Raw genomic sequence first — 27,503 nt, 5'->3', positions numbered from 1 at the left:
TAAATAATACAACAGAACTTCCTTCTTCCCCTAGGGCTTTTTTCTTTTTTTTTAAAGACAGGGTCTCATTTTGTCACCCAGGCTGGAGTGCAGTGGTATGATCATAGCTCACTGAAGCCTTGACCTCCCAGGTTCAAGCAATCCTCCTGCCTCAGGCCCCCAAGTAGCGGGGACTACAGGTGCACGCCACCATGCCTGGCTAATTATTTGTATTATTATTTTTTTTTTGTAGAGACAGGGTTTTGCCATGTCGCCCAGGCTGGTCTCAAACTCCTGGACTCAAGCGACTTGCCCGCCTAGGCCTCCCAAAGTGCTGAGATTACTGGGATGAGCCGCCGCGCCTGGCCCAGGGTTTGTTTTTGTTTGCTTGCTTGTTCAGTGTCTGTCTGTGGACTTCTCTGGGTCCAAAGTACAGGTGAAAAATTTGTTTCGGGGAATGTGTGCCTATAAAGACTGCGCCATGCCTGTACTCTGCTTGCCCGACACTGACCACACCCACCGCCAACACCCAGAACAGGCTGTCTGCTGGGTACCAGCTCACCCATGCCTGCCTCACCCTAGCTGGAACAGACTGTGTGCTGGGTTCCAGCCCCCCTGTGCCCGCCTCACCCTAGCTGGAACAGGCTGTGTGCTGGGTTCCAGCCCTCCTGTGCCCACCTCACCCTAGCTGCAGCCTCCCTGTGCCCGCCTCACCCTAGCTACAGCCTCCCTGTGCCCGCCTCACCCTAGCTGCAGCCTCCCTGTGCCCGCCTCACCCTAGCTGCAGCCTCCCTGTGCCCGCCTCACCCTAGCTGCAGCCTCCCTGTGCCCGCCTCACCCTAGCTGCAGCCTCCCTGTGCCCGCCTCACCCTAGCTGCAGCCTCCCTGTGCCTGCCTCACCCTAGCTGGAGTCAGTTTCTGGGCTCCAGCGGGGGATCTCCACCCGGGACACTGGCACTTCTCCGCTCATCGTCACAAGCGTAGGCCTGTGGAGTGATGTTTTAGACATGATAGTGAGCATTTGTGCGCAGTCAGGCCTGCTTCAAGCACCCGGAGAAGATCCCCGGAGCAGCGCCCCCACCAGCTCTGGCAGCAGCAGACAGATGAAGAGAATGGTACCCAGAGTCTTGTTTTCAAACCCAACCAACACCAACATCTTCCAAACTCTGCTGTGCTGAACAGCTCCCAAAGAGGCCTATTTTTACCCATACTGAAAGTCAACATCAAACACAAATTGGAGGGCAAAGACTTTTTTTAATTGGACTTGGCTTTGACGAGTACTGACAAACCCTGCAGACACTAGTACAATTTGATCGTAAACAAAGTCCCTGCTAGCATAGTCCAGCAAATTCTAATAAAACACATACAAAAGTTAAAAGACAGCTCGATTTCATCTTCCTCCCAACACCTGCAACTGTTTCCAGATTTTCTGTGTAGTCTTCTTTGTGCTTTCAGTTCAGTAAAAATTAGAAAGGATAACAAACTTGTAAAGTCAGATACCTAATTGTACAAAAGTGGCCACACCATGGAGAAGGGGAAGCATCATTGTACAAAATATTATTAAGATCACCAGCATTCATTTAAATTATTTTCTTTTCTGGACTTCCAAGTCCACTTGGCAATTTTACTTAGGAAAATATCATGCTTAAATAGAAAACTGGTATTCTAAACACATTTTCTTTATGTGACGTATTCTTGTGCGTCTATGTAATGAGAATTTTTAAAAAATTGTTTTCTTCCTGCTGTCAAAACTTAGGCATTAAAAATAAGGGACTGTAAACCTAGTTGACTTACCCATAAGAAGTAGTAAGTTCGGAGAATGAGAGAAGGACCAATAGAATCTAAGAAGCACCCTGTCACTCCCAGCCAGGACCTCTCACGTGTGGTTTTGACAGGAGGTGCGTTTATAGGACATTCACTGGTTCCTCAGAATGGACAGATAATACAGAAATGCTAGGAAGAAACATTCCTGCAATAGTCTGCAGAACAAGTGTGCCAGTTTTGCCTTAGATGTCTTAAGACATCTCAACAATGTTGGATTATATGGCCTGTTTGGCTATATCACCCATCTTTAAAGCTGAAATAAAAATTGTTAGAAAAATATTCTAGGAAGAATGAAACTTAAAAAAAAAAAAAAAGAAAAGTTAAAAATATTTGCTCACCTAAACTGTTTCACTGTATCAGTTTTGGTTCTGAATGTGACGTGAGGATCCTATCCAATGCAGCCATTAAACCATGCGGCCACCACAGGGATGCTGTACGTAAGACTTCTCATTACAGTGACGATTTAACAGCACAAGTTAATTAATTTTTTCATGGCTCATTATGACAAAACGATTACAGAGTAGGCGAAGAACAGAGTGAGTGCTTTCTCCTCACCAGGGCCTTCATCAGTGAGTCAACTGCTCTTGACGCCAGCAAGTCAGTCTGATGTTCGCAGGTGAAACCCCACCCTTGGCTCCATGAACGAATGAGACCGAGGTAAACCCAATGCAGCTCTGCAACCCCAGGGGCCGAAGCCACGTTGTCCAAAGCCATAGCCGGGACCTTGGAGAACCTGGGGCCCTCTGCTGGGAGGCAGCAGTGGAGAAGGGGACTGGCCGGGTTTTGCTGAAAAACCGAGGCTCCTGTATGGGGGGCATAACGGGAAGGAGGCGGCTTTCACTTCCAGGCCTGAGCAGAGCCTGGCTGGCTGGGAGAGCTGCACGCCAGCCCAAACCGTGTGCCCGTGCCCTCTCACCGTGCAAGACGGTAGCTGCGGAAGCCATGGAGAACGCGCATAGCCTCGGCGGCTCTCCTCAGGAGCTGCTCACTCTGAATCTGCACCTTCTCCAGCTCTCAGGCCCAGGTCAGACACTTTCTCAAACAGACCAATGATCGAGCAATCGCTGCTCAAAAGAAGGCCTTATTTCTGTTTCTCCAGCTAAAGCCTGAGTGCCTTCCGCCCGTGTTTGTAATGAACTTACAGGAGAACTGTCACGCTTCCGCATTTGAGAGGCAAGGTCGCTGAGCCGGAGCGCAGGCTCCACATGCGCAGGCAGCCTCTAGGGAAGATGAGGAGCTGCCATGGAGCCGGTCAGGCAGTGACTCGGCTGGAACGTGGACGGAGAGAGAGAGAAACGGGAGCGCAAGGGCATGGAGGAATGAGTGTGCTCCACGCAAGGACCTCAGGCAGAAGGCTCAGCACGGGGCGGGGTCCTGGGTAAGAGCCGGGGGCTGCGCTGGGCTCCCGAGAAGACACTTTGGGCTTGCCGTAGAGGTAGGAAAACAGGGAGGGAAACCGGGCAGGGGGAGGAGAAGAAAAAGCCCCCAGAACACAGAGCCTCTTCTTTCCCCACCCCTACCTGTCCACACCCCCAGCTGAGCACATGTAGAAAAACTATGGTATTGCTGATTCTGTGACAAGAATCTTCCCCATCGGTAACCTGCCAAACACCCACAGAACATGGCAATGAAGCCCTACATGCTTTTAAAAGAAAACAGGCTGTTAAGACTAACAGAAACCAACTTAGTACGGCGAGTACAGCAATGAGTACCAAGTTCCGCAGAACTGAGAGCTCGCAGGAAGTGCAGTCCCACCTTTCACTGTGCCAACAGCATTGATTGAGTTAAAAGTTCAGATCAACGCGCTCTCCGCAGCTTCAGAGAGGGTCTCATTTCCTACACCAATGGGAATCACTGAGGTTACCCCAAAATGTAAAATCCTGGAGAGCTCAAACACAAACATGGGTTGTAGCAAAAGATTCAACCAAGACGCCCGCAGCCACTACAGAGGGGCCAGGACGCAGCAGCCTGCGGGCACTTTCAGAACCTCGTGCACACAACTTATGGGAACTTATAAAATCATAAAAAAGGCCCCACATTCTTAAAGGTATAATTTATAGCGCATTCTGTACAAAAGCAGTCTTTTACAAGGGACTCTGCTGCTCCTCAGAAGAAATCCATAGCCCTGGGCCTTCTCCTTGGTGTGGTGGTGAGGGGCTTCTTCGCCACCAGGGGTGAGCTGGCAGGTGAGCTGGTGGGGGTCTTCAGCACCCCGTGGAGGGGCTTCTGTTCAGGGTCGAAGGCCACTCGAGAAGGGCCCGTGGGACTGACCAAGATACTCTTGTCTGTCTTCTTGAATTCTGTCCCAAATGAGAGCAAGGCCCCGTATTAAGTGGGTCCGACAGCTGTCCCTTCAACAGCTTAGACAGCGTCCTGCCTGGGTGCCAACCCCGCCCACTCGCTAGGACGAAGCAGGGCCATCTCAAGGCCCCGCAGAGAGCAGGCCCAAGAGCCTTCTGAGGAAAGGAGGTGAGGCCACATCCCATGCCTCACCTCACCCTCCCAAGGGAGGGCCTTAGGGCTGCCTGCACAGACCAAGGGGAGCTCCTGGAAGGGTGAACATTGGGGGTGGGGGTGTTTTGGACAATGAGTGAACCAGGCATTTGTGTCTGGGACAGATCTGTGCTATGTGGAGCTGCAGGATTCGTACTGTTCATTTTCTCCAGTTGTAAAGGCTGGGTGAGCTCCTCAGGCTCTGAAAGAGTCTCTTCTCCCTAAACATGCACACACGCACACACACATACATGCTGGTGCATGTACACACACTCGCACATACACATACTCTCTATTACTTGCAGTTCCCAACAAGAGTCAGGTCCTAAATTCGTTATAATACTTTTTTATTTTTTTGAGATGGAGTCTCACCCAGCCTGTCACCCAGGCTGGAGTGCAGTGAAACGATCTTGGCTCACTGCAACCTTCATCTCCTGGGTTCAAGCAATTCTCCTGCCTCAGCCTCTCGAGTAGCTGAGACTACAGGTGCTTGCCACTGCGCCCGGCTAATTTTTGTATTTTTAGTAGAGACGGGGTTTTACTATGTTGGCCAGGCTGGTCTTGAACTCCTGACCTCATGATCCGCCCACCTTGGCCTCCCAAAGTGCTGGGATTACAGGCATGAGCCACCGCGCCCGGCCTATAATACTTTTTAAAACTTTGGTTTCCTTTGTAAAAGCAACTCGAATGGATGGCACCAATATGAAGAGTAGGAAGATAGGGGTTACCCTTCTCTGTCCCCCAGGAAGCAAGTGGTTCCGAAGTTTCGCAGAGAGACAGCTACAGCTGATGGACCACTGCGATCTCAAATGGCCTCTCTGTGGGACAGCCTTCAGTATTTAGAAAGACACTTGGGAAAACGGCTTTTTGGATCACATCTCACCAGGTAGCCTCTCTTAATAGGTCCCAGGCAATTGGCTGCCCACTTACCACTGGCACCCCACTCACAGCCCTTTGAGGACGAGGGACAGACACACAGGTGCTTCCTTCTGACTCAGAAATGAGCAGTGAGGGGCCGGGCTCGGTGGCTCACGCCTGTAATCCCAGATCTTTGGGAGGCCGAGGCAGGCAGATCATCTGAGGTCAGGAGTTTGAGACCAGCCTGGCTGACATGGTGAAACTCCATCTCTACTAAAAATACAAAAATTAGCTGGATGTGATGGCATGCGCCTGTGATACCAGCTACCCGGCAGGCTGAGGCAGGAGAATCGCTTGAACCCAGCGGGGTGGAGGTTGCAGTGAGCCAAGATTTCACCACTGCACTGCAGCCTGGGTGACAGAGCGGCGAGACTGTCTCAAAAAAAAAAAAAAAAAAAAAAAAAGAAATGGGCAGTGAGGAGCTAGGAACCCCCTCTTCCCCAACCGCCTTGCGGAACCAGGCTGTGAGCCGCGCCAGGAGCCGCAGCTGTGCTCCAGAGAAGCTTGCCGCCGGCAAAACCCCACTTACCGGCAGTCATGTTTCTGTTCAGCCCAAAGGTGACTTTCTTGGAGCTGGACGGTGTCTTGTTTAGCTGCAGAAGAGAAATAACAGGAACGAAAAGAGTGACGCAGGTGCAACGGAGGCGCTTAGTCTCCCTGTCAGATTTTTCTGGAGAACCTGCCCTGGAGGGGACGCCGCCCACACTGCTGCTTACTGAGCGGCACATATAGGGAGAGGCCAAAGGGACTGCGGCCAAGACTGAAACCGACCCTCCTGTTGGGGCTTCACCAAGACCACCCTCTGTCCTTCCCAGCGTCCCACACGCGCACCTCCCCCAGCCCAGGGTCAGCGGTGCCCACAGTCTTGGCCCATCTGCGGTCACTGCCTCATCACTGCTGTGAGGTTCTACGATCCAGGGAAGAAAGGCAAACAGAGAGGATGCCTGAACTGTCCTAAAAACAGTTCACCACTGAGAACCCATGAGGACAAATGCCAAGACTCCCCTGCCTTTTGCTGGAGAGTTCTGAAGTTCTAACTTGAAGACTCTATGACATTGATGAGATGATGCCTATGATGGAATCTCACTGCAATGGACAATGGACACACAGTTTCCAGCTTTTTGTGCACAAGGACGCCAAGCTATCTGCATATCCCAACAGTTCACCACAATCAACTATCTTCTTTCCTACTTACATTCCTGGAAGCGGATCCAGCCTGCATTAGGAAGCACTGCCTCAAATTCCTGCTCTGACCCACATTTCTGTGTGGACCCCCTACTGCTGACTTGCACCACTTGCGTTTAACACTGTGACATTTCACGAGAGAAAACTGGTTTCTGCAAACCCTGAACCGGAAGCCCTGGGAGGCAGAATTTGTGGATCAACCGCCCCTCAAAGTCCCCTTCCCGACTGTGATCCCTCAGGGTGGGTCCCAGACCACCCAGACCGCGGAACCTGTCCACTGTGGACAGGCTCAGGGGGCCACAGTAGGGCTCCGGGCCCGGCATGGGAAGCACCGTCAGCTTAAGCCCATCTGTACCCTTGTGGTGAAACGTGCTGTGCCACTCTGGGGAGGGTGCGTACCTGGACGGCAGGGCCTGGAGGGCGGGTGGCAGTGCTGCTCTTGGCTCTTCTGAAGAATAGGGGCTTTGGTAAGAAGGGGGTGTCAAACTTCACAAAGTCGCTCTCTGCCCTCAGCTTCTGCTTCTTCAGGGAACTGCAAGTCCCACTGCTTCCCTATGTGAGCGAGGGGTGAGAAGCGGAGAGGGGTCAGACGACAGAGCCTCCTGTGCTGCCCACGCACACAGGAGGGGAAGGCAGAGCCCCACGGCGGATCCAGCCCACCCCACAGCCCGCGGTTTTCCGCACTGCGCTTGCAGACAGCCCTTCCATTCGGCAGAGCTCAGGCTTCACACACAACATGACCGCCTATCATGGCACCATGCCAAGAGGGGCGATGAAAACGCCTTGTCAGAGCAAGGACCCACTTTTATCTTCATCTTCAAAATGAGGATTTTGGCCTTTCAAAGCCAATCTGTTAATAATTCACTCTCCCATTTGTAGCTGAATCGTCACTGCGCTGGCAGTCTGGTGTGGAGGACAGTGATGCCCATGTGGGGCTGTGGGTCCCTCACAGGCAGGCCCAGGACACTCACTGGGTGTGCAGCAACTGACAGCCACCCCGAGAGAGACCGGGTCTCGTTCTGGGCTCTCAGAGGTGTGGGCAGCCCAGTGCTGCTGCTGACACATGGGTGGCTCTGGCAGGTTCAAGTGTGCCGCCTGGAGGGCAAAGAAGCCTGAGGAACTTCTCCTGTGCCGTGAGAGATGGCAGGGGAAGGCTTCCCTCAACCCTGGGACTTATTGAGCAACACCCCATCCTCTTTACAATAGACTGCCAGGGGCCTGAGACGACAGCAAGCAAGGCAATGTCTCTGGCCCTCTTAGTGAGGGAGCAGCGCTGAGGGTACGAGGGGCAGGCTGCAGTCCAGGGAGGAGATGGCGGCACTGTGAGGTAGGAGAGACTCGAGGCTAGAAATGGGCCTCCTGCTGTCCAGCTCAGTGCACGCTTCTCCTGGGTAAGGCTTTCCTGACCATAAACTCACTCACTAGCCACTTGCAGACACTCTTAGCCCCAAACCAGCACTTAACCAGGTCCACACATGTCCACTTAAACAAAAGAGAGGTCATAACCTCCGCAAAGCGCTGTGTGCAAAGCAAGAGCTGCCCAAGGTGCGCCAACTCTGTGAAGGGCAGAGTTGTTTTCTGCTTTACAGACCACAGGTCTCTGTCTCTACCACTTGCCTCTGCCGCTGCAGCATCAAAGTGGCCATGGACCTGCACATACGAGTGGATGTGGCTCTGTTCCAGTGAAACTACGTTTGCCGGCCCTGGCCTGGAAGCCCAGTGCGCCCAGAGGTGGTGTGAAAAGCGGATCAGGGCCAGGCGCAGGGGCTCACGCCTGTAATCCCACACTTTGGGAGGCTGAGGCAGGTGGACTGCTTGAGCCCAGCCTGGGCAACGAGGCAAAACTCTGTCTCTACAAAAATAACAAAAATTAGCCGGGCATGGTGATGTGTGTCTATAATTCCAGCTACTTGGGAGGCAGAGGCAGAAGAATCGCTTGAACCTGGGAGGTGGAGGTTGCAGTGAGCCGAGATTGTGCCACTGCACTCCAGCCTGGGTGACACAGCCAGACCCGAGACCAGATCAACAGCTTGGTTCCTCATTTATATCTGGCTCTAGAGATCGAAGTGGAAGGAAAGTCTTTCCATTAAGAAGGTAAGTGGTCCTGCTAGTGAAGTTTCTTGAGGGGGTGGTGGGGGCAAGCTAATACAAGAAAAGAATATAGAAAAGAAGGTGAGTGAGGCAAGAGAATTTTGGGCTTCCTCTTTTGCCAGAGGGGCCTGGACTGGCCATGGGCTGACGAAGAAAACCAGACCTGCCTTTGACTGAGGCCCAGACTGGCCTGAACACGCCTGGGGCAGGAGTGCCTGGCTCATGGGATAACCTTCCCAGCTTGGAGCGGGCCCTCCCAAACCCAAGCATGTGGCCTAGGGGAGTGAAGGTGGCCGATGAGGAGGACCGAAGTACTGGTCACCTGTGATTTCCTCCTTAGCGAAGGCTGTTATGAACACACCCTATTCTAACTACTGCTGAGTCCAGAGGCCTGGCCGCCAGCCCCCACCCCTTCCTCTCAGGAGGCAGTGGAGCCCCCTGGATGCGAGTGAGTGCCTCTGTGGCGAGCTGGCCTGTGGGTGCTCCCACCTTACCAGAGCCTGGGGTTGCCCAGCTTCGGACTCCAGCACCCCGTTGTGCTCTACCAAGTTTGACATCGCTCTCATTTTCTTCCTCTTTTTCAAGCTTGCTGTTTTCTGGCTGGGCAGGCCACAGAGCTCCAGGCTGCCGGGCCCTGCCTTCTTCTTCTGCAGCCTCCTGCGCTGGGGCAAGGTGGTGTGGCTGTTCGCCCCCTCTGCGGGGCCTGTGGGAGGGCCTTCCTGCTGCAGTGGAGGCCAGGCCGGTGTGGACAGGCCACTGCCATTGACTGGGACAACTCCAAGCTTCCGCTTCCTTTTTAGGAGTTGGGCTCCACCTGTCGGGGACCCTCTAGGTCCCTGAGGATGACTGCCACTCGGGCCACTCTGAGACATGTCCTCTGGGGGCAACACTGCTGATTCTGACATTTCCCTGTGGGCCCTCGGGCTCTTCTTCCGTGGCCGTTTCCTTTTATTGTGCATGGGGATGGCTGGAGGATGCTCGGAGCCACTCTCCTCCCCAGTGCTGGACGTGGCCTCTGCGCCTGGCTCGGCCACATGTGCCTTCAGGGCCTTCGGCCCAGCAGCCTCGGGCTCCCTGCCCTGGTTCTGTTCCAGGTACGGGGCTGCATCCCCTGGGCCTGGATTTTCAGGCTGCAGGTGGTGCTTCTTCTTCTTCTTCCTTCTTCTCTTTTGAAGACTGCTTTCACTGTCCTCTTCCTCTACACAAAAGACTCTGCTTCCTAAAAAGACAGAAACCCATCAACAAGCACCCCAATGCCGGCTGGGCCAGAGTCCTGCTGGTGATTCTGAGACAGTATGATTGGCGGACACAATTTCCTGACATTCTACCACCAGGAAAGTTTCTGTCTCCCTTGAGGTACTCAGTGTGCCCACTACCTTTGTTGTCTGGTCCCACTTCCTCCATCCCCAGCTGTGACTGGAAGCCTTCCTTCTGTCCGTTTATAAACACACATGGAACTGAAATAGTCCGATTTCCACTAATTTTAGGGCCCAAGAGTAAAAACCATAGATCTAGAGTGGTCATCAAACAGCCACACCCCCGTGCTCCCTGCAGCTCCTGCTTCCCTGCAGAGGTGCCCTGGAGAGCAGGCGGACGTGAGCGGGGTGAGGCGGGGACGTGGCTCCACCGAAAACAGCACAACACTTGGAAAACTGCCTTTACCTGTCAGCCATTAAAGACTGAAGCTTTGGGCTCTGCTAATGCTTTATGACGGCACGAGCTCAAGTCTCCAAGGCCTCCAAGGTGCCTGCCGCTCCCCAAAGGCTGAGTCATACCCTTCTTTTCAGCTTTACAGCTTACCTTTCTCCTTTTCCAAGTTAGTTTTCTCTAAAAGTTTATTTCCTTTCTTCTTATGCTTTCCTTGACTGATGATTTGGTCATCTTCATCAGCAGAAATGTCCTCCGCAAAACTGAGTTGAGATATACTGCTTCCTAGATGCCAGAGTGACACACCGTCAGCTTCCCCAGGCGCTCGAGACTCTGCCCCAGGGGCCTAAGAGCAGCACCCCTCCCAAGTTCTGCCTCATCATCATCGTTCCTCACCGTTTCTCCCACCCAAACCTGAGCGCTGCTGACACAGGAATTACAGACTTAAAAAAAGCTTTGTGGATTTCTCAACCAAGGCAAGGCAAGGGATCACAAGCCCTCGGTGACACCCTCCATGACTGGACCCCGGACGCTTGGCTAATGCGGTCTCCGCATTCCAACCAGCTTGCTGGTGCCTTTCCCAATTCCAAGTGTCCCTAGTGCATGAGGGGTATGGGGTAACTTCACTGACTTGTCCAAATGTGACCAAACTTAGAGCATCAGCCTTTCCCGGGGGGACCATCGACCATAACAGCAAATGAAAGGGATCCTGAGAAATTACATTTTTTACCTTCATAGAGTATCCAATTAAAACCTTCCTAGGCCATTGAAAATTCATCTAGTTAAAATAATAAAAACTAAACCAAAACATCGCAGTACCCACACATGAGAGCAGTCGGCCCTCTTGCTTTGGTGGTTAGGGGAGAGCCTGGGATAGGAAGGTGGGCAGGCTGCAGGGGGCCCTAGGCTTGCATCACTTCCCACGCTGTACTGCGGTACGACTAGGTAAGGGCTGGTCTTTCTTTCTTAAAAGTTGGGGTCTTGCTGTGTCACCCAGGCTGGAGTGCAGTGGCATGATGACAACTTACTGCATCCTGGACCTCCTGGGCTCAAGCGATCCTCCCCTCTTAGACTCCCAAGTGACTGGGACTACAGGCTCGCGCCACCATGCCTGGCTAATTTTTTCATTTTTAGTAGAGATGAGGTCTTGCTATTTTGCCTGGGCTAAGGACTATTATTTCTTATTAGAGGTTTTCAGTAAAGTTCTTTCAATCCTGTTTCTCAGCGTTTGGCATCAACGCCCCCAGTGGGGTCCATATTCATGAAAAACACCATGAATGATGATTCTCGGCGCGCCTCACCTTCAGAGAGGTCTTGGAATCTAAAAATAAAAAAATAAAAAATAAAAAATAAAAAATAAAAAAATAACAAATGTTCATAAAGAAATCCCTTCTGTCTTCTGTAGACATATGTATTTAATTTTTAAAATACAAGCCATAGTTAAATAGTTGTTAATTCACGTTCTCCTCCAGGAGGGGAGGCTAGACAGGAAATTCCATGAGGGAAGGGTGGTACAATACAAAAGCCAAAAAGCTCAAGGCCAGTGCCACCCTTGGTTACCATCAATACCAGCAAGGACACAGCGGGCCAAAGATGCATCTTGGCACACCCAAATCAAACTAAGAAATTCAATTTTTGTTTCTGAAGGCAGAAATAGCTTAGATCTCTCTTATATTCAATTCTTCAGTGAGAAAGGCAAAGCCATGTTTTGCTTCACACAATTTTTGTGCATTAGAACAAACAAGACGCATTGAAGCGCAGTGTGGGGAGGTGCATGGAGGAGGAGACACTGGATGGCAGGGACCTCAGGCAAGCTAGGACCATCCTGTGCCCTAAGAACCAGCTGGAAATGGGCAAAACTACAGGAGCTACTTTCTGGGGGCTTAACATGGAATACTTGAATGTATACAAAGTGCTCAGAGCAGTGCCAGGCTCCTAGAGTGTGATCAGACAGTTGTTGTCACCAATGACAGCAAGCCACACGAGGCCCTCCAGGAATTCCAGGCCATCATGTCACTATGGTCAGAGTGGCGTCAACACTGACAGCTGAATTAACTAACACCTTTGGCATAGCCATATGGGAGGGAGGGGAGAGGTAAAGAATTAACCCTATCTATCTCAGCAGCACACCAGCAGAAGACACCTAAATAGCAGATTCACATCAGTTTCTGGTTGGTTCATTTTAGACATGAATAGACTTCACACATCATTCTAAAGCAGCTAAGAGATGAGTATGGCTGCACTGGAAGAATGGAACCTGAGGGGTGGGACTGCTGTTTCCATTAAGCTTGTCAGTTTACATGTGTCTATTACATTGCTATACACAAAAGCATTAAAGGACAAAAAAAGAAGGAAGAAAAAAGATAAGCATGCAGATGGCTTGTCCCACACCGGGAGATGAGAACTAAAGGAATGATGATGTCAGAACCCTCTCCCCAGTTACTGACTTCTTGATGAGTTTGGAGAGGCGCTTCCTGTTGAAGTGGGGCGTGTTCTTCCTGCTGGTCATTTCCAGGAGTCGATCAGCAACAGCCTTATAGTCAAACTAGGCAGGAAGAGAAACTAAACATAAGTCTGCAGCCAAACAACACTGCCTGACTTGGACATTTACATCTGCTAGTAAGAGAAACCCTTACTGAAGCATTTGGCAACAGACAGGCTAAACAAGCTTGTGCTGGGACTTGGCAACCAGGAGCACAAGCACTACCTTTGAAAAATGCATGTTCAGGCCGGGCGCAGTGGCTCATGCCTGTAATCCCAGCACTTTGGGAGGCCGAGGCGGGTGGATCACAAGGTCAGGAGATCGAGACCATCCTGGCTAACACGGCAAAACCCCATCTCTACTAAAAATACAAAATATTAGCTGGGCATGATGGCGGGCGCCTGTAGTCTCAGCTACTCAGGGGGCTAAGGCAGGAGAATGGCGTGAACTCAGGAGGCGGAGCTTGCAGTGAGCCAAGATCGAGCCACTGCACTCCAGCCTGGGCGACAGAGCGTGACTCTGTCTCAAAAAAAAAAAAGAAAAAAAAAAAAGAAAAAAAGAAAAAAGGATGTTTTGTTTATTCTTGGGAGAAGCTGGGTAAGTAATTCTTAAAAAAAAAAAATTGTGATAGAGTACCCACAACAAAATTTACCTGGGTGTGCTTTTTTTTTTTTGAGCCAGAGTCTGTCACCCAGCCTGGAGTGCAGTGGCGTGATCTGGGTTCACTGCAACCTCAGCCTCTTGGGTTCAAATGATTTTCCTGCCTCAGCCTCCCGAGTAGCTGGGATTACAGATGCGCGCCACTGCGTCAGGCTAATTTTTGTATTTTCAGTAGAGACGGGTTTCACTGTGTTGGCCAGGCTGGTCTTGAACTCTTGACCTCAGGTGATCTGCCCGCCTGGGCCTCCCAAAGTGCTGGGATTACAGGCGTGAGCCAATGCACCCGGCTGGAGGGTGTGCTTCTTTTTAAATTTAATCTAGATTTGCAATCTGTACTTGGCAAACTTTTTTTTATTTGAAAAGTGCCACTAGAGCTGGCTCTGTGGTAGAGAACAGAGCAGAGCTTAGCCATTCAAAATAAGTGCTACTATCTCTTTCAAAACTCCATCATATTTACATTTCCTTGTCTCCAATAAGGTTATTCTTAGGAAGGTGACATTTAGTGACTGAAGGGATTAAAAAGGAGTTTACACTTCAGGCCTTATAGCTTAACTAGCTGTGACCCTAATTCTCTAGTCAGGCTACTCCACAGCAAATTTATATTCTATAAAAAGCAACAACTGCCACCCACCTGGAGAAGGGGCCCTGTGTCCTCAAAGGTTCCACAGTCATCTCTTCCTCTTTCATCACTGAGTCCATCTTTTCTGGAATGATTTTTGCCCAGTGCTGTCAAAATATACCCAAAGACCAAATTCTTGACATATCAAATATACAGAAGTGACTACTTCCACAGGAGCCACTGTCTAATTAGGTGTCTCTTAGCAAAAAAGAAGGTTGGGCACGGTGGCTCACGCCTGTAATTCTAGCACTTTGGGAGGCTGAGGTGGGTGGATCACTTGAGGCCAGGAATTCTAGATCAGCCTGGGCAACATGGCGAAACCCCGTCTCCACTAAAAATACAAAAATTAGCTGGGCGTGGTTGCGGGTGCCTGTAATCCCAGCTACTCGGGAGGCTGAGGCATGAGAATCGCTTGAACCTAGGAGGCAGAGGTTGCAGTGAGCCGAGATCATGCCACTGCACTCCAGCCCGGGCGACAACGAGACTCCGTCTCAAAAAAAGAAAAAAATGAAAGAAAATTTACTTAAGGAGAAAAACTCTGCAAAGCCATTTATAATTTCCCAGGACATTTTGATTGTTCAGGCTATGGGAATGAAGATAAGTCTGGGAAAAAGCACATGTTTTGCCTTTTGTACCCATAAAACCCCAATTCCCTGCTGCCTTTGATGATTCCCTCCCCGACACACGGTCCCGTTAGGACGAAGGCTGTGGTGAATGGGAAGCTCCTGTCCAGGGACGCAGGCAAGCAGATGGGACACTGCATCGCCCTGGACCACCAGGGGTAGGAGCATGGATGCAGGAATCTGGCCCTAGTCTCAGGTCAGTTTAGGACCTTGGTGAGAACCTGTCACAGCAGTACAGTCACTTTTCACGAGCATGCTTCAGGAAACACAAGTCAATATTAACGCAACTTTTAGCACTTAAAAAATTCAAAGAGTGTTACAGCCTATGAAGAAGCAGATTAAACAGACTCAGGAGAACTCAAAATTATCTTAAATGTGTACTGTTTCTGGAACCCTCTAAGCTTATTAGTGGTGTGACATCAGGGCGAGGCCTGGGGAGGATGGGGCAGGCGCAGCACGCATTTGATGAACGCAACTGGGAGGGAACGTCCGGAACTGCACTCAGAAGAGAGTCTGTGTCCAGGTTAGGCTGACAGAAGTGTGGGGAGCAGAGGGACCCAGAGACTGCTCCCATGACCACATGAAATTTGCTCCAGGTCCTTAGTCAACTCTGTTATCTACATCAAATGTAAAATCAGACTATTTCTTTTTTTCGTTTTGTTTTAGAGATGGGGGTCTCATTATGTTGCCCAAGCTGGTCTCAAACTCCTGGGCTCAAGTGATTTTCCCATCTTGGCCTTCCAAAGTACTAGGATTATAGGCATGAGTCCCCACACCTAGACTAGACTATTTCTTTTATTCTTTCTTTTTTGAGACAGGGTCGCTGGTAGCTCTGTTGCCCAGGACGCAGTGCAGTGACACGATCATGATTCACGGCAGCCTCACCCTCCCAGGTTCAACTGATTCTCCCAGCTCAGCCTCCTGAGTAGCTGAGACCACAGGCATGTGCCACCACGCTTGGCTAATTTTAAAATTTTTGTAGGGTCAAGGTCTTGTTATGTTGCCCAAGCTGGTCTCCCACTCCTAGGCTCAAGCGATCCTCCCACTTCAGGCTCCCAAAGTGCTGGGATTACGGGTGTGAGCCACCATGCCTGGCCAGAGTTATTTTTTCTTTCTTTTAAAGATTCTTGGCCGGGCACGGTGGCTCATGCCTGTCTGTAATTCCAAGACTTTGGGAGGCCCAGGCGAGTGGATCAACTGAGGTCGGGAGTTCGAGACCACCCTGACCAAAAGATAGATTCAAATTTTGCCGAGCATGGTGGTGCATGCCTGTAATCCCAGCTACTTGGGAGGCTGAGGCAGAATTGCTTGAACCTGGGAGGCGGAGGTTACAGTGAGCCGAGATCGCGCCATTGCACTCCAGCCTGGGCAACAAGAGCGAAACTCCATCTCAAAAAAAAAAAAAAAAAAAATAATTCCTGTCGACCAGGTCTAAAAATTAAAAAGAAAAAAAAAAGATTCTTGATTCTTTCTATCTATCTATCTATCTATCTATCTATCTATCTATTTATTTATTTTTTGAGACAGGGTTTTGCTTGGTTGCCCAGGCTGGAGTGCAGTGGCACGATCTTGGCTCACTTCAGCCTCCGCCTCCTGGGTTCAAGTGATTCTCCCACCTCAGCCTCCCAAGTAGCTGGAACTACAGGTGCACGCCACCACACCTGGATAATTTTTGTACTTTTTGGTAGAGACTTGGTTTCACCATGTTGGCCAGGCTGGTCTCGAACTCCTGACCTCAAGTTATCTGACCGCCTGGGCTTCCCAGAGTGCTGGGATTATAGGCATGAGCCACTGCAACCGGCTTGATTTTTTCTGATTAAATATAATATACAATCACTGTAGAAAATAGAGAAGTACAAAGGAAACAGAAATCACTCATAATTCTGCCACCTACAGCTAACCATACTAACATTTTCGGCTAGGTGTGGTGGCTCATGCCTTTAATCCCAGCACTTTGGGGAGGCTGAGGTGGGTGGAATGCTTAAGCCTAAGAGTTTAAGACCAGCCTGGGCAATACAGTGAGACCCCTGTCTCTACAAAAAATAAAGAGGTATGTGTTTGTGGTCCCAGCTACTTGGGAGGCTGAGGTGCGAGGATCACTTGAGCCCAGGAGGTTGAGGCCACAATAAACCATGATTGCTCCACTGCACTCCAGCCTGGGCAACAGAGCAAGACCCTGTCTCTCTCTCTTTTTTTTTTTTTTTTTTTTTTTTTGAGATGGCATCTCCCTCTGTCGCCCAGGCTGGAGTGCAGTGGCTCGATCTCTGCTCACTGCAACCTCTGCCTCCCAGGTTCAAGTGATTCTCCTGCCTCAGCCTCCTGAGTAGCTGGGGTTACAGGCGTGTGCCACCATGCCTGGCTAATTTTTTTTTTTTGTATTTTTAGTAGAGACAGGGTTTGAGCATGTTGGTTAGGCTGGTCTCGAACTCCTGATCTCATAATCCGCCTGCCTCCGCCTCCCAAAGTGCTGGGATTACAGGCCTGAGCCACCCCGCCTGGCTGACCCTGTCTCTAAATAAATAGATGAAACATTCTAAATAAATAAATAAAGAAAACAATCCCATCAAAAAGTGGGCTAAGGAAATGAACAGACAATTCTCTAAAGAAGATATACAAATGGTCAACAAACATACGGAAATGCAAATGAAAACCATAATGAGATACCACCTCATTCCAGCAAGAATGGCATAATTTAAAAAATCAAAAAATAATAGATGTTGGTAGCTGGGCGTGGTGGCTCATGCCTGTAATCCCTGCACTTTGGGAGGCAGAGGTGGGTGGATTACCTGAGGTCAGGAGTTTGAGACCAGCCTGGCCAACATGATGAAACCCCATCTCTACTAAAATGCAAAAAATTAGCTGGGCCTGGTGGCGGGTGTCTGTAATCCCAGTTACTCAGGAGGCTGAGGCAAGAGAATCGCTTGAACCTGGGAGGTGGAGTTTGCAGTGAACTGAGATGGCACCATTGCACTCCAGCCTGGGCGACAAGAAGCAAAACTCCATCTCAAAAAAAAAAAAAAAAGATGTTGGCACAGATGTGGTGAACAGGGAACACTTGTACACTGCTGGTGGGAATGTAAACTAGTACAACCACTATGGAAAACCGTGTGGAGATTCCTTAAAGAACTAAAAGTAGATCTACCATTTGATCCAGCAATTCCACTGCTGGGTATCTACCCAGAGGAAAAGAAGTCACTATATGAAAAAGACACTTGCACACGCATGTTTATAGCAGCACAGACATGGAACTGTTTGCAGTTTATAGCTGCAAAAACATGGAACTGGCCTGAATGCCCATTGACCAATGAGTGGATAAAGAAAATGTGGTATATATACTGTGAATACTACTCAGCCATAAAAAGGAATGAAATAATGGTATCCACAGCAACCTGGCTAGAGTTGGAGACCATTATTCTAAGTGAAGTAACTCAGGAATGGAAAACCAAATATTTTATGTTCTCACTTAAAAGTGGGAGCTAAGCTATGAGGATGCAAAGGCTTAAGAATGATACAATGGGCTTTGGGTACTCAGGGGGAAGGGTGAGACAGGGGTGGGGGATAAAAGACTACACAGTGGGTACAGTGTTCACTGCTCGGGTGACGGGTGTACCAAAATCTCAGAAATTACTACTAAAGAACTTATCCATGTAACCCAAACCACCTGTTCCCCCTAAATTATCAAAATAAATAAAATAACCTTTTAGGAAAAAAAAATAAAAGCACAAATAAACATTTAAAAACAAATCAGATGCACAACTATTATATAGCCATAATAATTAAAAAAAACCCAAACAACAAATCAGACTCCTTCCACGTACAGTTTGTGCCCTGCTTTAAAAAATATATATATATGTATGTCACATTTCCTTTGGTCCTTAGTTTTTAGGAGCTTTGCTTTTAAATGGTTATATAACACTTCAAAAGCATGGGTAAACTGGGACCTAACCATTTCCCTCATTTCGTGCATTCAGATGCCATAAAGCGCCGTGGTGAGAGTTTGGGTGGGCCTGCAACTTCAAATGCACATTCTACATGAAGCCCACAGACACAAAACAGCAGTGAGAATGATGTCAGTACACAGTGGGCATTTAAACATCCCAAGAAAAAGAAAAACATTCCCTGAAGGCAGCCATGAGTTGAGAAAGGACAGCCACAGAAACAAGAGTACGTCCCTCGAGTAACCTGTAGGAATGAGGCCACGCTAAAGTGTTGAAATACGTCAAACAAAACAACAAAGCAAACAAAAAGCACTAGCAGTGACAATGGTAAAATCCTCGAGGAGAGTCCTGAGATCCTGGGAGGTACAGAAATGTGTGTATGCCACATGGGACAGGTCTCAGGTCTCCCCAGAGCCCCGCTAGGCACCCCCCAGGTACAGTGAACCCACCTCTGCTGCCTTTCTTGGGAGGGGCTGAGGCAGAGCCATCAACTCTAGGTTGCATTCAGTAAGATGCCAACAAATGTATTAAAAACTGTCTGTCTGAGGATTCTACCAGAAAGAAAGCTAGACCGACCAAGAACATCCTCCTACCTGTCTTCTTTTTACTGACAGCTCTTCTCAAGGATACCTCATTTTCAGGTATCTCCTCAGCAGAGAGGTCACCATCACCCACTTTTGTCTTCTGTTCCTCCATCGTCTCTTCAGGCACAAAAGGAGACTGATCTACGATAGCTTCGAAGACACCCCGAGCTATGGTCTGCACCAGGGTGTGGCTGAGGGTAGAAGCACAGCGGAGAGCATGTGATTAGAACACACGGCCTGGCCTTCTGGCTTCAGGAGCACAGAGGGAAGCCCTGCACATGTTGCTGTGGTCTGGAGTGGCCCCCACGGGCCAGCAAGCATCTGAGAGGAACTGCCTAAGTGCCACCCGACAGGCATGGGACGCCCAGAGGTCAGATCTCTGGGCATGGGAGGGCATTCCTGGAATGAGTGAGTCAAATACTGAAGCTAGAAGAGCCAAATCACTGCTCAAAGCTTCGGCTGTCTTCTCCAGCTGCTCTCTGCTGTGAAGCAGTGTCCTGGGTACCCCACGCCAGGCTGCACGATGGCAAGCAGCTCCCCATGAGCAAGTGCCACGGAGCAGGAGGAACGAACAGGGGAATCACTTACTCCTTCGTCTTCGCAGCGATTTTGCAGAATGGATCGATAAACTTGAGATTCTGATCTGCTAAAAGCTGTAATTTAGAAAAAGGGAAAAAGTGAGAAAGAGCCTTTCCCTTCTTGACATGTCCTTGAAAAAGGGACCATTCCCATCTTTTACAAAGGTGGAGTTAGACCAAGCAATGCCTGTCTCACACAGCCCCAAAGCGCCCCTGTGGAACAAACGCCAGAGAAGCCTGGAGCCAGGCTGAAGATTGAGGCCGCCCTCCAGCTACTTGGTATCTTAGTGCAGTAGCTGGAGAAAGCCACCCAGCCCGACCGGCACTATCCTATACGCCCAACATATACAACAAGGGTGTCCAATCTTGTGACTTCCCCAAGTCACACTGGAAGAAGAACTGTCTTGGGCCACACCTAAAATACACAAACACTAACAACAGCTGATGAGCTAAAAATAAAATAAAATAAAATAAAATGCAAAAAAAAAAATCTCATAATATTTTAAGAAAGTTTATGAATTTGTGTTGGGCCACATTCAAAGCTGCCCTGGGGCCCCCGCAGCTCTCAGGCCGCGGGCTGGACAAACCTGATACAGGACATACGTATACTTCCTCTACAAGAGGGGTAACAGGGGCCTCCAAGTGTGAGACAAAAGAATTATTGTTTTGAATATAACATATTTTCCTTTAATCAAAAAAATACATGTTCCCTACAAAACATCTGTGAAAGAAAAGTAAAATCTGTGCACATTCCCACATTCAGAGAATCATTTGCATACTAAAAAATGTATGTTTCCTTTCCAGCCTTTTGTCTATTTATGAGTATATACCTTAAAAATGTCTACCATTTGCATAGCTTTTCCTGCCGCTTTATAAAGCTCCCTAGATCCTGAGCACTCCCCCGTGTTAGTGAGTTCTCTATTGGAGTCTGCAGGTTGCTTTCAATTCCATTTTACAGGTAAGACTGTCATGTACATCCTCAGTGCACAAATCCCATCCCACCAGCTGCTTAGGACACATTCCCAGACAGGACTGAAGCAACTCACGCTGCTACAGTCGCTGGTCATGCGAAGGGCCATCCCACAGCACTTCACTGGCGACTGCTGCAAACACTGGCGGCCCCCTCACCCCATGGGCAGCCTGTCGGCAGCTGCTTACCTCCTTCCCCCCGACTTTGGAGAGTTCATCCAGGTAAATATCAATGAAGTGGAATCTCACTCCATTAGGAGACTGACTCTCAGGACACAGGATCTCCTTCATCAGGACATCCAAGAAAACCTTGATTCGGCTAAAGAACCAAACACATGCTTCTGTGAACGACAGTATGCCAACACTTCCCACTTCCCAAAGAGAAACAAAAATACTCCGTCTAGTACCTACACAGCATAACAATCAATGAGAGGCTGAAATCATTTTACAAGGAAAAAAGCAATCACTTAAATCAGTATAAAATGTTAATTGTCATATATACTTAACTGTTTTATGCCTTCTACTGGATTTCAATTCTCTATAGGTAATGATGTATTGAGCTTCTCATGGTACTCTACAAGTTCAGAAAACTTGACAAACACTCTACTACCTTTTAAGTTTTAAGACTACCACATGCTAACTCAAATGGTTTACTGACCTTTCTTCCCAGCCATTTCGCTTCAAGACTTCAAAGGACTGCCTCAGGACCAGACGAATCAGCTAAAGAAAGGCAATTTTTGTTTAAAAAAAAAAAAAAAAAAGGAAAGGTAAGAAATATTAATCAGCTCAGCAGAATGACGGGACCAATGAAATTGTTATGGCCTGGATCCCAAAAGTAAAAAAATATTCACAACAGTCATATTTAACTTCTAGATCAAAAAACATATTCACAGCCAAGAGCAGTGGCTCATGCCTGTAACCCCAGCATTTTGGGAGGCTGAGGTGGCAGATCATTTGAGGCCAGGAGTTCAAGACCACCCTGGCCAACATGGCAAACCCTCATCTCTACTAAAAATACAAAAATTAGCCAGGCGTGGTGGTGCGCATCTATAGTCCCAGCTACTCAGGAGGCCGAGGCATGAGAATCACTTGAACCCAGGAGGCGGAGGTCGCAGTGAGCTGAGATCGCACCACTGCACTCCAACCTGGGGAACAGAGCAAGAGAGACTCTGTCTCAAAAAATACCCAACGTATTCACTAATGCTCCCCAAACTCATCCTTAAGAGCTGTGAAAGCTAAAACAGAGAAGCTTTCCAGGACACATTCAAATTCTTCCTTCACACTAAGCCTGTGGCTTGTTTTGCTTCACAAATAAACCTTTCCATTGTTTTAAAGATAAAGGACATTCTTTTCTTCCCAGGAGTTTTTGAAGTAACTGTGGCAGATCTTACCATATAGTATTTGTCCAGGCGTAACCTGTCTATTCCTTTCCATTCTCGATTCATGGTTTGCCAAAAGGTCTGAATGAACAGGTGTTCTGCAGTGAACAAAAGGCTCTAAATACTTGGCTTCCACATCAACATACTACCATATAGCAAGAAAATAGTGAAGAGGAACAAACTAGCGTTATTTATTATTCACTTTTCTCAGTAATTCTTGGGCAGCTAGAAAATGTTTCATAATTAAATATACTCAATCATTTCTTTTACACTTATTTATTAAATATTAAACATCACTTGGACTGTGCAGATCTTTTACTTTTTTTTTTTTTTTTTTGAGACGGGGTCCCACTCTGTGGCCCAGGGTGGAGTGCAATGGTGCGATCTCAGCTCATTGCAACCTCTGCCTCCTGGGTTCAAGTGATTCTCCTGCCTCAGCCTCCCGAGTAGCTGGGATTACAGGTGCGCACCACCACACCCGGCTAATTTTTGTATTTTTAGTAAAGACGGGGTTTAACCATGTTGGCCAGGCTGGTCTCAAACTCCTGACCTCAGGTGTTCCACCCAACTTGGCCTCCCAAAGTGCTGGGATTATAGGCATGAGCCACCACGCCTGGCCTTGATCTTTTGCATTTAAATAAAAACAGAATAATAGGAAGGGCTGGCAACATTGTAATGTCAGATTTGAATGCTCTCTGGAGCATTTTTCTTTTATCCATTGCAAAGCCACATTTCTTTTAAAATCAAAAGACTCCTTGTTCCACTTCTAGTAACTCTTCCTACTGCATTGGTACGTAACAATCAGTTCAAAACCATTAATTCTGACACTTATATAATCCATATAGAAACTCATATTTTTGTCTGATTATAGGTGTCGTCTGGGTGAGCTACAGTACAAAACACTGAATTTTTCTCTTCTGACCCACAGAACTAGCACTTTTTTATTCAAAAACAATTTTTGTTGATTTTTTGGCTTTATTTCTTTTTGCACAATTCCTTTTTCATCTTTGCAAATCTATTATACATCATATGTAGAATTTTGTTCAATATGAGTCAGCTAATATTCAGAGCACCACTGGGGGTTGTTGAAATCATTAGGATGGTTTTCTGAAGAGCACTAAGCAGAACAAACGAAGTCTGCTGCCTTTTTCTTCCTTTGCAAGCAATCAACGCCTGACACAGAAGCACCCTAACTAATTTCTTTTCTCTATGGTTGAGAGGAATTACTTCATAGTCTGCGACCGGTGGTGTCTTCTATGTATTTATTTATTACCAATGACGGCTCTGCTCTTGGGGAAGACGAACCTGGCATCCAGAAGTCACCGTGGACCCTGCATCTGGCTCTCCAGGCTCCAAGTGTTAAAGTAACTCAGAATTTGAAGATTCTGGAGGATTGTTATTTCTAAAAGCATTTTCTGAAATCTTTGAGATGTCAAATTGATTCTCCCCAAGACACTTTGCCCTCTCACCAAGTCAATGACTAAGTTTATCACAGCTTTTAAAAACAGGAATGGCTTGTCCCCTGACATCTACACAATACCGGCACAGCGTTCCCATTAAACTAGTAAGTCGGAAAACTTGGAAGGAAGGAGAAGAAACAACAGGACTTACGAGCCGCTGAGTTGTTAACAGCATGGACTAGCTGCGCAATGGTGTTGGCGAGCTCTTCCTGCAGAGGTGGGGTTGGGGAGAAACATGGGGATTATCGTGGGGCAACATGAGATGCCTGTGCCACGGCCTGCTTCCTCCTCCCACTTCTGCTGGTGGGAAGGTCTGCCCCTCTTGTCACTTCCACTAAGAAGTATGTATCTGAATATCTGAATTTTATCAAATGTGTAATTTCCAATATTGATGGACTATTATGCTAACTTGGTATGTCTGCAAGAACTGTGTTAAGCCACATGTTTAAAAAAGCATCTCTAATTATCAGTTCAAATGAACTAGAGATGAAATAAAGTAGTTATCCATTCCTGGCTTTATAACTATATCTGGCCTTGTGCGGTGGCTCACGCCTATAATCCTAGCACTTTGGGAGGCCGAGGCAGGTGGATCACCTGAGGTCAGGAGTTCAAGACCAGCCTGACCAAGATGGCACTCCCTACATGTCTACTAAAAATTCAAAAATTAGTCAGGCGTGGTGGCATGTGCCTGTAGTTCCAGCTAGTCGGGAGGCTGAGACACAATTGCTTGAACTCGGAGGTAGAGGGTGCAGTGAGCCAAGATCATGCCATTGCACTCCAGCCTGGGTGACAGAGCGAGACTCCATCTCAAAACAACAACAACAACAACCAAAAAACCCACATCTAAGCTGGGCATGGCAGCTCATGCCTGTAATGGGAGCCCGGGCACTTTGGGAGGCCGAGGTGGGTGGATCGCTCGAGTCCAGGAGTTCAACGCCTGGACTCACAACACAATGAGACCCAGTCTCTACAAAAAATACAAAAATTAGCCAGGCATGGAGGCGTGCACCTGTAGTCCCAGCTACTCGGGTGGCTGATGCAGGAGGATCAGCTGAGCAATAGAGAAGTCGGGGCTGTAGTGAGCCATGATGGCACCACTGCACTTCAGCCTGGGCAACAGAGTGAAACTCTTAAAAAAAAAAGAAAGAAAACTTCATCATAATCCCAGAAGTGATGTGAAACACAAAAACAGCAGGGCAGACCCCACAGAGGTGAGATGCTGGGGATGCTCACTGCACGCCATGGAAAAGTCCTCCCCACAGCTTGCTCAGAGACAAGGTGGAATGTGAAGGTAAACTCAGCCTTCTGGGCTCTGTCCTGGGTGAAGGGGTCCCTGGGAGAGCATGCCCTGCTGAGGTGCAGCAGGCTTACTCTGGGGAGACGCCCTCTGTTCCTGAGTTTCCGTGAGAAAAGCACACTCCTCATCAGTCTGACTCACACCGCACCCAGTCTGTTTTCCTTCGTGGGAAAATGAGATTTCTGTCCATTGGTTTTCTTCCTCCACTAAAGCTGTTGGTTGTTACTTTTGAATGCAATATAAAAATATTTTGCCCTGCTCCTACTCAAAATATGTTCAGTAAAATAAAAATAAATTAAAACAAGTTATTACGCAGCATGGGAGAAGCGGCAAGGCTGCACATTAAAACCCAGAAAAGTAAAATCTTGCCCTGAGGACTTGTCATCTGCATCAGAGACTTGCAAGCACTTCTCCTCAAGGCTGGTTCCTCTATCTCAGGGGTGTCCAGTCTGTTGCCTTCCCTGGGCCACACTGGAAGAACTGTCTTGGGCCACACACAGAATACACTAACACTAATAATAGTGAAGAGCTTAAAAAAAAAATCTCATAAGGTCCTAAGAAAGTTTCCGAATTTGTGTTGGGCCGCTTTGGAAGCCATCTTGGGCCGCATGTGGCCGGGGGTTGGACAAGCCTGCTCTCCCTCTACAGAGGCAGATCGGATTTACTTTCATGGGTCAGAGCAAAGCTTTTAAAAAGTGAAAGTCACTTCTTTAGTGTTGGCTTTGGTGGTGGGCTCAGCGGGCTCAGCAGGCCCCGCAGAGAGAGACCGAGCCTGGTGCGCGTTTGGGTGACTGCGCTGGCGCACTCGGCTTTAACAGGGAGGCTTTCGCTGAGCCCTACCGCTGCTTTCCATGGAACCCGAAGCCCAGTGACGCGGCTGCCTTGTCCTGGGTTTCACAGGGTCTTGACTAGTTAGTGCTCCTGTCATGCCATCCTTGACCACAAAAAATAAACTTACCAGAAGAGAGAAACTTTAAGTAACGTAAAACCTAGCATGGAACCTATGAAATTTTACAGAGAAATAGTAAATTGACAACGAATGCACATCTTTCCTTTTATTTGAAAAGACAATTCACCTAACTGTGTTGACCCTGCATCCCTTTCTGTATGGACAAGAGGTACGAAAATGACTCCTTGAAGCATGACTGTCAGTGTGCGTCAGTGTATCGGGGGACTGGCACAGCGTGAGTGATCAAGTCTCTTATCCATCCACAGCAAGAACCCAGGGGCATGACAAAGGGAACGCATGTTACCTGTAGAAGGGGTTCATCCTGCACCCACATGCAATAGAAGAGCCCCTTCCAGATTTTTAGAAGTTCTTCCTGACTGAAACCTCCTGGAAGGCAAAACAATACAAACGTCTTAGAGTTTATGCATCTCCTTTCTTCAAGTTTAGAAAGTGGTGAAGTACCACATACATTTTAATTCTCTTTCGTTTGCATGTCTTTTTAAAAAATTGAAGCAAACATTTCCTTATTGTTATAAAAGAAACACAAATAAATTACTACTGTACCTGCAGCTTTATCAGCTACAGGGTAGGGTGGCAGTGGTGGCCCGGCCTCAGCGTGAGGAAGCAAATGTCATCACAACACAAAATTCCCGAACAAAGTGGCCACTTATGAAATCAGCTCCTCATCAAGGCCCTCCCCGCCCACCATGTGCAGCCATCCTGCACACTGACATTTTCGCTGGTCTTGTGAAGTAAAACTGCAAATCTTACAAGAGATGCGGGGGACTTGCTCAAGTCATATGAAGCCCCAGCAACGGGCAGCCCCACTTCCGAGGAACAGAAAACCAGCCAGGCTGAGGACACAGGAGCTCCAAACAGTACATCTGAAAGTCAAAGGCCTAGGAAAGGGCCCGGGGACACTGACGTTGCTTTGGAATATTTTTGCAAAAATTACCTTTTAAGGATCCTAGTATGAGGTCAAAAGTGGCTGCCTCCCAGCCACCCTCCCTGTAACGGTGATCATTTACTGCGGCATCACCAGGGTTGGCTTTGTCAGTCACCCACCCTGTAAGGGTGATCATTTACTGCAGCATCACCAGGGTTGGCTTTGTTCTGACTCTAGCTACTCAGGGCTCTACCTCTGCCTTCATGATCTATGACTGAGTGACCAGTCTCGTTCAGCCTTAGATCTCCTGAGTAGACCCCAGGTGTCATAAAGTATTTGCTGACTGACATAAAGAATCACAAAATGATAAGGTAGGTGTACACTCTTGGAGTTTCCAAGCCTATGGACCATGAAATTAGAACACAAACAGAATCCTCAAGTCTTGATGTGTGTTACAAATGGTCTTTATTAGAATTTTACTAGGAGATCCTAGGAGAAATCTTTTGGAGCAACAAAGTGCTATAAACTAGATGAATGCAAACAAATATTTAGAATCAATGTGATCTTAATACTCCAAAAGATGCTTAAAAAGTGACAAAAAGGGCCGGGCGTGGTGGCTCATGCCTGTAATCTCAGCACTTTGGGAGGCCGAGGCCGGTGGATCACGAGGTCAGAAGATCAAGACCATCCTCACTAACACAGTGAAACCCTGTCTCTACTAAAAATACAAAAATTAGCCGGGCATGGTGGCGGGCACCTATAGTCCCAGCTACTCCAGAGGCTGAGGCAGTAGAACGGTGTGAACCCAGGAGGTGGAGTTTGCAGTGAGCTGAGATTGCGCCACTGCACTCCAGCCTGGGCGACAGAGTGAGAGTCCGTCTCAAAAAAAAAAAAAAAAAAAAAAAAAAAAAAAAAAAGTGACAGAAAGACCTTTTAATGGAC

At 48.3% G+C, this 27,503-nt stretch overlaps 1 protein-coding gene across 1 annotated transcript in view; it reads right to left on the bottom strand.

Annotated features, from left to right (window-relative positions):
• Positions 1-1,213: 1,213 nt before the first annotated feature.
• Positions 1,214-27,503, bottom strand: part of RRP1B (ribosomal RNA processing 1B) — a 35,160-nt gene continuing 8,870 nt past the window's right edge. The window contains exons 2-16 of the mRNA XM_009234009.4: positions 25,980-26,062; positions 23,581-23,638; positions 21,982-22,067; positions 21,249-21,310; positions 20,780-20,909; positions 19,632-19,696; positions 19,053-19,234; positions 13,911-14,005; positions 12,585-12,682; positions 11,439-11,458; positions 10,291-10,422; positions 8,985-9,709; positions 6,799-6,951; positions 5,744-5,807; positions 1,214-4,103 (exon numbers count right to left, since the gene is read on the bottom strand). Of these exons, the coding sequence (XP_009232284.3) occupies positions 3,910-4,103; positions 5,744-5,807; positions 6,799-6,951; positions 8,985-9,709; positions 10,291-10,422; positions 11,439-11,458; positions 12,585-12,682; positions 13,911-14,005; positions 19,053-19,234; positions 19,632-19,696; positions 20,780-20,909; positions 21,249-21,310; positions 21,982-22,067; positions 23,581-23,638; positions 25,980-26,062 (2,147 nt within the window). The 3' untranslated portion in view covers positions 1,214-3,909. The remainder of the gene's footprint in view (positions 4,104-5,743; positions 5,808-6,798; positions 6,952-8,984; positions 9,710-10,290; positions 10,423-11,438; positions 11,459-12,584; positions 12,683-13,910; positions 14,006-19,052; positions 19,235-19,631; positions 19,697-20,779; positions 20,910-21,248; positions 21,311-21,981; positions 22,068-23,580; positions 23,639-25,979; positions 26,063-27,503) is intronic.

This window comes from Pongo abelii, chromosome 22 (assembly GCF_028885655.2).
Source record: "Pongo abelii isolate AG06213 chromosome 22, NHGRI_mPonAbe1-v2.0_pri, whole genome shotgun sequence".
NCBI lineage: Eukaryota > Metazoa > Chordata > Mammalia > Primates > Hominidae > Pongo > Pongo abelii.
This window is presented reverse-complemented; position numbering and strand designations above follow the sequence as displayed.